Source organism: Maniola hyperantus, chromosome 2, assembly GCF_902806685.2.
Source record: "Maniola hyperantus chromosome 2, iAphHyp1.2, whole genome shotgun sequence".
Classification (NCBI taxonomy): domain Eukaryota; kingdom Metazoa; phylum Arthropoda; class Insecta; order Lepidoptera; family Nymphalidae; genus Maniola; species Maniola hyperantus.
In genome coordinates, this window is record NC_048537.1 from 16,850,261 (window position 1) to 16,862,370 (window position 12,110).

General features: G+C 40.8%; 2 protein-coding genes across 4 annotated transcripts in view; one reads left to right on the forward strand and one right to left on the reverse strand.

Moving 5' to 3' along the window:
• The window catches only part of LOC138404282 (proteasome subunit beta type-2-like), a 22,125-nt gene extending 15,636 nt beyond the window's left edge, over positions 1–6,489 (forward strand). Inside the window, exons 2-4 of the mRNA XM_069507946.1 lie at positions 2,765–2,958; positions 4,325–4,487; positions 5,937–6,489. Coding sequence (XP_069364047.1) covers positions 2,765–2,958; positions 4,325–4,487; positions 5,937–6,106 — 527 coding nt within the window. The 3' untranslated portion in view covers positions 6,107–6,489. The remainder of the gene's footprint in view (positions 1–2,764; positions 2,959–4,324; positions 4,488–5,936) is intronic.
• M7BP (Myosin-7a binding protein) overlaps positions 1–11,525 on the reverse strand; it is a 148,291-nt gene extending 136,766 nt beyond the window's left edge. For all 3 annotated transcript variants that reach the window (XR_011238144.1, XM_069506887.1, XM_069506917.1), the window contains exon 1: positions 11,361–11,525. The gene's annotated coding sequence lies outside the window, so the exon portion shown is untranslated. The remainder of the gene's footprint in view (positions 1–11,360) is intronic.
• Positions 11,526–12,110: the final 585 nt, after the last annotated feature.

Below are 12,110 nucleotides of genomic sequence, written 5' to 3' on the forward strand. Positions count from 1 at the left end.
CACCACACAAATCCCAAAACACACTCGACGCACGTTTCGCCCCGACACCGGAGCATCCTCAGGAGACCTTATCATGTCAGGTCACACTAAAACAAGGTCTACATCTTCTGAGGATGCTCCTGAGGAGCTCCTGAGGATGAAGTCGAGTGTGTTTTGGGATTTGTGTGGTGCTGCGTGGTGGTGGTGCGTATTGCTTGCCTGGTGGCTGCTTCTTCCTGCATGGTTAGCAGTGGGAGGGCGGGCGGTGCATTTCGCATGCTGCATGTAGCATCATACAGATTCGACCTGTTTCGGCGGATTATAGCAAATTAAGCTTTTGGTTCATTGTAGATTTAGGTTTTTAAAAATCCCGTGGAAACTCTTTGATTTTCCAGGATAAAAGTAGTGAAGCAGTGGGTTAAATAAAAACCAGCAAGCAGTATAATCGCTCCAATTTATTTATTAATCATTCATCGCAATAATAATCACTGATTTATATTTAATACTATTTACAACACATTAGTTTTTGCTTACACTGATGTATTTATTACTGTTTATTTATATCACTATTAATTTGCATTGATTTACTTGTCACAATTTCTACTTACACTGAATTTACCGATTAACTAATATTTAGAACACAAACTGGCATAGTTTTTGCTGACACCATGTTACGTACAATAATATCTCTCGAAATGAGCTCTCATGGCTTTTTAAAGCTGTATCCCTACCGAAGGCGTCCGGTAGGTGGGCTGTGATTCGCTGTTAGGCTGCGGTTGGCGGTGATTCGCTGTCAGTGGCGGTAAGTGGCTGTCATTGGCTGTGATAGACCGGCTGGGCAGTGATTAGCCGGCCTCACATAGGTTGGCTCGGGTTGGCTCGGATTGGCTCGGGTTGGCTCAAGTGTGTGGCGTAACAGTAGCCTATGTCACTCTCCAGGTCTTTAACTATATCCACGCAAAAAATCACGTCGATCCGTTGCGCCCCTCGCGCCCCTATACCTATTTATAATAGGGGTAGTGATTTAATAATAATTTCTACCCATATGATTTGACTAGCTTATGCCCGCGACTTCATCCGCGTGGACACAAGACACGATACACAAATTTAAAACCCCTATTTTACCCCCAGGGGTTAAATATTAAAAAATCCTTTCTTTAGTGGATGTCTACGTCCCGATCCGTCCAGTAGTTTGACCTGTGCGTTGATAGATCAGTCAGTCAATAGAAGAAGAATAAAATACAAAACTTTGTTTACATAGGGGTAGGTGAAATAAAAATAGTTGATACGCTATTTTGATGCTAAATGAAAGCGTAAAAAAGTAAAAAATAGATGCATAGGGGTACCAACATTAGCATTAATAAACAATTAACACTTTCCGGTCGCTAACTATAGACTAGGTATAGTGATTATCATAATCTGTATCTTCTAAATATATAAAACGAAAAGGTGACTCACTTATCTATCAACGCACAGCTCAAACTACTGGACGGATGGACTAAATGCGAGAGCATACTTAATATTGGAGAGGCACGTTTCAGCGCCAAATTCAGGTTTCAGGTTATTTGTGTGCTAAATGCGAGAGCATACTTAATATATGAGAGGCACGTTTCAGCGCCAAATTCAGGTTCCGGGTTATTTGTGTGCTAAATGCGAGAGCATACTTAATATAGGAGAGGCACGTTTCAGCCCCAAATTCAGGTTCCAGGTTATTCGCGTGCTAATTGCGAGAGCATACTTAATATATGAGAGGCACGTTTCAGCGCCAAATTCAGGTTCCGGGTTATTTGTGTGCTAAATGCGAGAGCATACTTAATATAGAAGAGGCACGTTTCGGCGCCAAATTCAGGTTCCAGGTTATTTGTTTGCAAAAGGCGAGAGTATTATACTATAGGGGAGGCCAAATCAATCAGCATCAAATTATCTTTTCACCTAACTGATAAGAAATAGTTATCCTGCAATTGGAATGGCGGTGATAAGATCAATGTCGCGCCGTGACCTTGCGGGATTGCCTCGCTCCCATTGCACTGTTTGCAGATTGTATGTAAATGTTGACACTACTGATTTTTTTACTCGACAAGTTAGATAGAGCTATTTGTCTAGCCTTGTCTAGGGCTCTCTGATTAGTCGGTACTCGGTGCAGCGGCGGTGCGGCATCAGCATGCTCGGATGTCGAACCAAAGCATACTGCGCCGCATCTAGATCCGTTTGTAAAATAAGATGTTGTAAAGTGCTAATTTTTATTAGAGTCAAGTGTCCCCCCAGCCATAATAGTACCTATATATAATCAACTAGGTGATGCCCGCGACTTCGCCCGCGTGGATTTAGGTTTTTAAAATCCCGTGGGATCTCTTTGATTTTTCGGGATAAAAATTAGCCTATGTCCTTCCCCGGGATGCAAGCTATCGCTGTACCAAATTTTGTCATAATTAGTTGAACGGAAGGGCCGTGAAAGGCTAGCAGACAGACAGACAGACAGACAGACAGATGGACAGACAGACACACTTTCGCATTTATAATATTAGTATGGATATGGATTTTAAAGGAAAACTATAAGTAGGGTTCACAGATTAAGGAGTTAGGTAGGTATATCTGTTTTTCAAGGTTAATAATTATTACGTAGATATTATGAGTTGCATATTAATGTATCTATTATTATAGTTCTATTGTATCTATTGTATTTATGATTGAATTGTGACTACGGAATCTTACACTGCGCGTGGCCCGCCACGCACTTGGCCGGTTTTTTGTCTCTAGTTTTATACGGTGACATTTTCGCCAACAGATATGGACAAACTGTACAAGATGTCCGACAACATGGTGCTAGGACTTAACGGCGATGTGGGAGACATGAACCAATTTGAACAGTTTATCACCAGCAACCTGGGTTTGTACAAGCTCAGGAACAACTACCAACTGGAGACGCCCGCTGTGGCGCACTTCATCAGGAAGAACTTGTCTGATATGCTCTGTACAGCGGTAAGGTTTAAAATATAGCTAGACTCTGTATAGAGGTAAGGAATATATCCCCAAGCTCTTTTTTTAATGTTAAGTGATTACTGACTTGACGTAACGGAGACAGTGAGAAGACTAAAAAGGACCAAACCTTTTGAGTTAGTGTATAGTGATTAGTGATAGTGTACATAGTGTAAGTGCTGAAAGAACACGTGAACAAAGTGTCATATCTCAAATCAAGAAAGACTAAGTGCGTCAGTGGACAATTTCTTAGTATATAAGATAATTTATAAGTTTAGGTTAAAATAAAATTACATATTGGTCATACATTAGGCTAGATCGTAATATAATTGAGTAGCTTATTGGCACTCAACAATAAGGAAAAAAAAAGCGATTACCACCGCCTATGAACATTTGCAGCACCAGAGGAACCGCCGATGCGTTGCCGACCTTTTAAGAATTTGTTGGTCCGCCCCTTCAATAGCCCCATGTTGTAATCTAGTGGGAACACCGCCGATGGGAGTTGGTTCCACAGTTTGCATGTGCGTGGAAATAAGGATCTGTCGCAGCGGACGGTCGAAGTGCACCAGACACCCAGGTGGTGAGGGTGAAATTCCTTACGGTGGCGCGCGGTGCGGTGGTAGAAAAATGAGGTCAAAAAGCTCTTCAGAGCACTCCCCATTGTAAAGGCGAACACGCATAGAGAGCTAACGTCTCTGCGGTGCTCCAGGCTTTCCAACGAGCCGGTTAGTTTGGGATCGTCCACAAATCGAACCAACTCCTTCCATTTGATCAGATCCAAAGGCGGGCTGCCTTTGGATCCGATCAAATGGAAGGAGTTGGTACTGGGGTGCTCCGGCCCAAAGGTGAGATGAGAGCAGTCAATCAATCAATCAATCCGCCTATTTGCGTCCACTGCTGGACATAGGCCTTCCCAAGAGCACGCCACCACACACGATCCTCCGCCTTCCTCATCCACCCACTTCCCGCTATCTTCTTAAGGTCGTCAGTCCAGCGGGTTGGAGGTCGTCCCACACTGCGCTTGCTGATACGGGGTCTCCACTCCAGAACACGTCTGCCCCATCGGCCATCGGTTCTGCGGCAGACGTGGCCTGCCCACTGCCACTTCAGCTGGCTAATTCGTTGGGCTATGTCGGTCACTCTGGTTCTTCTACGGATTTCCTCGTTACGGAGAGCATTATTATGGGAGCAGTACTTACTCCATATTATGTGGGCGGACTTGCGCTTTATAGAGCACCCCAAGCTTTTTGGAGGCTTATTTGGCCTTACTTTCAAAAAAAAAACAACCCGAGGGAACTCTTCGATTTTCTTGGTTGAGATGATGATATTTTTTTTGGTGAGTACTTCATGCTGAAACCTTTTTTTCTAGAACCCTTACTACCTGAATCTGTTGGTAGCGGGCTACGACGAGCAGTCAGGCCCGCAGCTGTACACGATGGACTGGCTCGCCAGCTGCCACAAGATACGGTTCGCGGCACACGGACTGGGCGGCATGCTCGCTTTGAGCATTATGGACCGGTATTATAATCTAGGCAAGCATTTTCCTCTTACAACCCGCGGGGTGATCACGTAAAAGTTGCAGTAGCGACAGTAACGCGACAGTTCATTTGCTGTCTCTCTTCTTCTTCCTCTTATTTTGCTTTGTGGCTATTGCTGTCTCTTTCTAGCCGCTGTAACGGGTGACGTTTGACAGCAGTGATCGCGAGATTTACGCCTGTCGCAAGCCTGTCGCGAGATACGTAAACACCCCGCCGTTCCCACTTGTCCGTTGTTGGGCCCGGATTTTAATCGGATGTTCCAGTGTAGAACTTTTTATATGAAGCTATTCACACTTGTCTGAAACTGATTTTTTGTAAAAATGTTTTGCCACTGGAACGTTCGATTAAAATCCGGTCCGACAGTCGAAAAGTGGGAACATGGTGTAGCTTATGCCCGCGACTTCGTCCGCGTGTACTACACAAGTTTCAAACCCCTATTTTACCCCCTTAGGGGTTGAATTTTCAAAAATCCTTTCTTAGCGGATGTCTACGTCATTCTGCTATATTGGCCATAGTCCACCACGCTGGCTAAGTGCGGATTGGCAGACTTCACACACCTTTGAGAATATTATGGAGAACTCACAGGCATGCAGGTTTCCTCACGATGTTTTCCTTCACTGTTGAATCAACTGATATTTAATTACTTAAAAAGCACATAGCTACGAATAGTGCGTGCCAAGGATCGAACCCCCGACCTACGATCAGGAAGCAGACGTCCTAACCACCAGACTATCACACTGAAGGAGAATTACATCCAAGAACCTCTAAGAAAAAGAAGAAGAACAGATGCTAACTTTCCATTGCCTACAGTACAACTTTTTCACTCAACCCTTTTTACGGTGTCCATCGTCTCCCGCCATCTTTTTTTCTGCCTTCTCCCACCAACATTCCAAAAAGGTTCTTCAACAGCACCTTTTCCGATTTTTTTTTTTAATAATCCATATTACTTCTCTGGATTCTAGCATTTTGATCAGCCACTAATAAATTCTGTCTTCCTTCTTTTACTTTACATAATTTAATTCCAAAGCAATCATCTTTTTTTTAAATTAAATACTGAGCAAAGGCAACGTAGCTTACACTTTTAAACATCTCTGCAGATCTAACGGAGCTGGAAGCGCACAAAGTGATGTTGATGTGTGTTCGCGAGATGCAACAGAGGCTGTTGATCAACCTGCCTAACTTCCGCGTGAAGACAGTCTCCAAGCACGGCGTCAGAACACTACCGGACATTAACTCGGCGATGTTATCACAAAAAAATAAACATTAGACTTCTGAACGATATTGAGTTTTTTACCTATATTTTATTAAATTTGTATAACGCGAACTCGCCATCCTCACATAAACTTTAACAGTTTCTAGAGGATGGCGAACTGTTTATTTTAAAATGTATTATTGAAATTTACGTAATCAATGAAAAAAAAAAGTACCTACCTATCTCTTTAGAACTAACGCAGCCAGAAGCGCACGAAGTGATGTTGATGTGTGTTCGCGAGATGCAACAGAGGCTGTTGATCAACCTGCCTAACTTCCGCGTGAAGACAGTCTCCAAGCACGGCGTCAGAACACTACCGGACATTAACTCGGCGATGTTATCACAAAAAAATAAACATTAGACTTCTGAACGATATTTAGTTTTTTACCTATATTTTTTTAAATTTGTATAACGCGAACTCGCTATCCTCACATAATCTTTAACAGTTTCTAGAGGATGGCGAACTGTTTATTTTAAAATGTATTATTGAAATTTACGTAATCAATGAAAAAAAAAGTACCTACCTATCTCTTTAGAACTAACGCAGCCAGAAGCGCACGAAGTGATGTTGATATGTGTTCGCGAGATGCAACAGAGGCTGTTGATCAACCTGCCTAGCTTCCGCGTGAAGACAGTCTCCAACCATGGCGTCAAAACACTACCGAACATCAACTCGGCGATGTTATCACAAAAAAATAAACATTAGACTTCTGAACGATATTTACTACCTATCTCTTTAGAACTAACGGAGCCAGAAGCGCACAAAGTGATGTTGATGTATGTTCGCGAGATGCAGCAGAGGCTGTTGATCAACCTGCCTAGCTTCCGCGTGAAGACAGTCTCCAAGCACGGCGTCAAAATCAAAACACTACCGAACATCAATTCAGCGATTTTGTTACAAAAAAATAAACATTAGACTTTTAAATTAATATCTATTTATTTTAGGTCTAGACACCTTCCTTATCCCACGCTATGTGCTACAATAATAACTATTTGTTTAAGATGCCCGCGTGGATTTAGGTTTTTTAAAAATCCCGTGGGAACTCTTTAATTTTCCGGGATATAAGTAGCCTAGGTCCTTCCCCGGGATATAGGCTAACTCGAATAGGCCTTGAAAAGGTGACAGACGGACAGACAGGCACGCTTTGTAATATTTTCATCCCGATCAGTCCAGTAGTTTGAGCTGTGCGTTGAATATTAGTTAGTCAGTCACCTTTTCCTTTTATATATTTAGATTAATTAGGAATAAGATCTATCTACCGACTCCGGATATATTCATACAGTGCTCTCATATCAAAACTCACATTAATATTTTGAATTCTGTAATTAAATCTATAGTGCGTGTTCACTTTCAAACCCGTTTTACTTTCGTTGATTGAGAGTTGATTGGTGTTAACTATTGTTTGCATAACCCATACCTACGAACGGAACCAATCAATCAAATGTAACCACACCGTGCAATTTATTGACATCAACTACCTAGCGGCAATCAATTTGATCTCTCCGAATCCGGCCCAGAGTTACGAAACTTAATTGACGCATGGTTACTGATCAGTGGCTTTAATATTTAAGGGGGCGCAGTTCGGCGCTTTCTTCATACAAATGTAGGAGGGTAATTACTATATTATTATTTGATATTGATTTATATAAAACATTGAAAAATATTGCTTTGAAAGTTACGAGCCTCGAAATACTTATTACTATTTTAATTTTTAACACAAAAACGAGATGGACGAAATTCGCCCTAGGCTGAACCATGCCTATCACAAACTTAATGTCACGACTGCAAAACAACATGCGCCTTTTTTTCCTTTAAATAGAAGATTTTTACTATTAAATGGCATATATATTATCATCTCTGTGCATTCTGCGGCACGCGTCCATACAATTTTTATCCATCTCCTTTATGACAACTTTGGTCTAACAAAAATAAGTAAGATTAGAAGTGTGAACATTTTTAAACAATTTAACATTAGACATAGTTTACCTATTTATTTTTTAAATTGAAATATGGAAACATACATTTAAATAATATCTGTCCACGGCTGTACTCACGTGTTTAGTCGACGTTAGCCCGACTAGTTTCGAACCCATACGGGGTCCTTTTTCAAGGGAGTCCGTTCGCGCACGTGCCGCGATTTTGACTCGCGGCAGTCAAAACCGCGGCACGTGCAGATATCATTTAGAATGGAAATCACTCACGGTAGTTTAAACGCTAAAATAAAACATACAAAAACACTTTTCCTAAACCCTTTTCGGTGAAAATCATCGTGCCTCTCACCTTTCTTATACAATATCAGGTGATAAGCAAACAGGTTACCCACGTGCGCCATTAATTATTTTGGTCGAGCGTACTGCGTCACCTTAAGGTTACACACTACACCCCCTATTTCTAACATCGCCCGGACGTGGACTCACGCCACGGCCTCGGGGGTGTATGGACTAACCAACCCATCCATCCCAACGTCATCCTAAGCCATGATCCGAGCCTCACAGGAGGCGCTCTTAGAATGACGATACCCCCCCCGCAATTATTTCTGCGAGCCCTAGGGCTCACCTCCAGGCGTAGGCTGTAGCGGCCAGTAGTACGCAGCATACTCAATCCTCTACCATTTTTTTTTTTTTTTTTTTTAAAGAATATTAGCCATGTTAAATGACTAATAATCCCTTTACCTCTCCAACTAAGCGTCAAGCTTGTGCTAGGAGTAGGTACGACAATAGTGCAACGGGCGAGGTTTGAACCGTCGACCTTTCGGTTTTCAGTCCACTCCTTTACCGGTTGAGCTATTGAGGCTCTAAATTAGCAACATTAGCTATATTCTATGCATTCATATGCTAAACTAGGTGATGCCCGCGACTTCGTCTGCGTGGATTTAGGTTTTTAAAAACCCCGTGGGATCTCTTTGATTTTTCTGGCTAAAAAGTAGCCTATGTCCTTCCCTGGGATGCAAGCTCGCTACACCAAATTTCGTCAAAATTGGTTGAACGGATGGGCCGTGAAAGGCTAGCAGACAGACGGACAGACAGACAAACAGACAGACGCATTTATAATATTAGTATGGATAGTATGGATGACGTAGAAGTTGATACAGATTTTCTTGACAGCGATAATGAGGGAATCGTGTTCGACACATTATCTGCGGTGACGCACTGAGCCTGTACACAATGTACACAGCTTGTGCACTGCTCTCTACACATCTCAGACACACTTAGAACATCTGCAATTTCCCCCACGTTCATATTTGATTACCACTGAGAGCTTAGCAGAAGAACCAGCTGGTCGATTGCGGAAGAAATGCATCAATATTATTACAATCGTAATCATTTTGATTGGCTGAATTTATGGTATTAGACCGCTTCCCTCTTACACTGCATCATCATTTACCAATCTTCTTCTTCTAGATATATAAAAGGAAAAGGCGACTGACTGACTGACTGATCGATCAACGCACAGCTCAAACTACTGGACCGATTTGGCTGAAATTTGAAATGTATTTTAGCGTTTAAACTACCGTAAGTGATTTCCATTATAAATAATATCTGTCCCGGCTGTACTCACGTGTCTAGTCGACGTTAGCCCGACTAGTTTCGAACCCAATGGGGGGGGGGGGGGATTGGACGCCGACTGGACACGTGAGTACAGCCGGGACAGATATAATTTATTTGGAATGTAGATAGACTATACCTTAAATTAACAAATAGGCCACTTTTTATCCCGGAATATAGAAGAGTTCCCGGGGGATTTCGAAAATCAAAAATCCGCGCGGACGAAGTCGCGGGCATCAGCTAGTGGTTAATATTGAGTACTAGCTGATGCCCGCAACTTCGTACGCGTGGATTTAGGCTTTTAAAAACCCCGGAGGAATCTCTTTGATTTTCCGGGATAAAAAGTACCCTATGTCGTGTAAAATCAGGTTGATCCGTTGCTCCGTTGCGACGTGATTGAAGGACAAACCAACAAACCAATAAACAAACAAACAAACACACTTTCTCATTTATAATAGGGGTATTATTATTATTAAGAGTTCTAAATCTACAACCCCAATCAGTAAAAAATATTTATGAACATTGATATTCGAGAAGGCGGGTAAATTACATAGTAGGATACGTAACCAGTTTGACAGTTATATCATTCATTGACTACATCGAAAAAAAGTTGCTTAGAATAAGTATTTTTTGTATTTTACGCATTTCACGCGTAACCGCGCCTGCTATTGTATGCGTCGATTAACAACATTTACATAATTGTATCGGACTTTGATAGACATATCTAGTTGAATATTGGTTAAATTGTACCTAGATTCGATAATAATTGGAAAACACTCCAAACAAGTTGTTTAAAAGCTTAATTAACAAAGTTTTTATATTACTTTTTAAATTCCTATACCTATTACTTTTTTACGTCATTCTTTTTAGAAACATAATTCAATATTCAGTTTTATAAAATAGCCACAAGGTATCGCTGTACCAAACGGCAAAATCGATTGAACGGATGAGCCGTGAAAGGCTAGCAGACAGACAGACAGACAGACGGACAGACACTAGACAGACAGACACACTTTCGCATTTATAATATTAGTATGGATAGTTCCTAGATATACCATGGTTCCGCAGACCAGCAAGCCTTACTGGTTTGGGCCTCAGTTGAACGGAGATGGAAAGCAAACAGGATTAGGTATTTTAATCTCGTGACAGAAAGAGCCTTCTAAAAGGAAATATTATGAGGAAACTATGGTGGTCTCTGGGTAAGCATTTTCCTATCTTAAATATATAAAAGGAAAAGGTGACTGACTGACTGACTGATCTATCAACGCACAGCTCAAACTACTGGATGGATCGGGCTGTTTGGCATGCACATAGCTATTGTTATCGAAAGCACGGGGTTAGCGCGGGGGCTGTGCGGGTGTGCGGGGCGTTCCCTCCCCGATTGCCATTTTAACCTATCGTGTAGAGGTACGTTGCGTTGTTGGTTTTATTGCTACTATGTCAGAAACCTGTACGCAAGTGCCGAAAACAACTGTACAAAGTTTCAACACAATCGGATGAATCATTTGATCCGAACGCATAGGTAACGCACAGACACAAAAATTAAATAGTTTTTTATATGGGTAAGGTATATTTTTCTTATCAGAGCAAATAAAATGAATTCGTTCAACCTTAGACTGCCTCGTGATCCGTGTCACTTACCATCACGTGAAATCTTAGTCCACATGATATCACAAAATTTGCAATGCAAAAATAATTTAGGTAAGTAGATATAATTACTAAGTAATTAGTTATACTAATTACCCACTGCGCATTTAAAACTATTTAAACTTACAATAATTTTCAAAAATTCAAAATTCAAATTCAAATTTCAGTTGTTGGATTTGTAAAATATAGTGGTGATAATTAATTATTACGCAAACTTAAAACTAAAGCTACGAGGGTTCCAAACGCGCCCAGGTCTGAGAAGGGATCAACACTTTAAAAAATCACTTAAGCTTATTAAAACTATCAATTTTGTTCTTACACTTACGTATTTACTTTAATACTTGTGTACTTCATTCTTAAAATAAGTAGGTACATTACGTAAGTACCTAATCTAAATTTAATAAAACAAAATAACTCCTTACCAATATAAAGGTCAGTTAAGCACTTAACACAAACGCACAAACTGTTTAAAGTTATTATTTCAACCTCGACACATTAAACGTCATTACATAAAGTCCCAGTTTTCAAGTCACACAGGTTTTAAGGCTTTATTTATGAAAATGAAAGTAAAGACGCGGGCGCACGCTACAATGCGCAAACGCAATGACAAGAAGGCTGTTATCACGAGAATCAAGTGGAATTAGGGTCGCCAAGGGGTTTGAAATTTTTTGGGACAGTCCTAGGCATATTCTATGAAATACTAAAATGTGACGTCACATCATAATGACGTACTCTTTTTAGTTAAATCGATAATTTAAAATGGCTATTACACTTAAAACTAACAAAGGACGTGGATTTTTAACCGACTTCAAAAAAAGGAGGAGGTTCTCAATTCGTCAGTTTTTTTTTAATGTATGTTACCGGATTACTCGAAGACGCCTGGACCGATTTTGAAAATTCTTTATTTGTTTGAAAGGGTATACTTCAAAGTTGGTCCCGTTTAAATTTGGTGAAGATCTGATGAACATCTTCGAAGATAGATAATGGATCTCCTCAACGGATAAAAGTACATTGCTCGCGACCAGTGTAATAGCTTAGTAAACAGTAGATTTTTAACCAGACATATGCATATTTTAATACCATGGGGCCACTAAAAATTGTGAAATTATTATTTTTTACAAAAAAAATAAAAACCGACTTCGATACACAAACACTAAAAATTGAAAAATAAT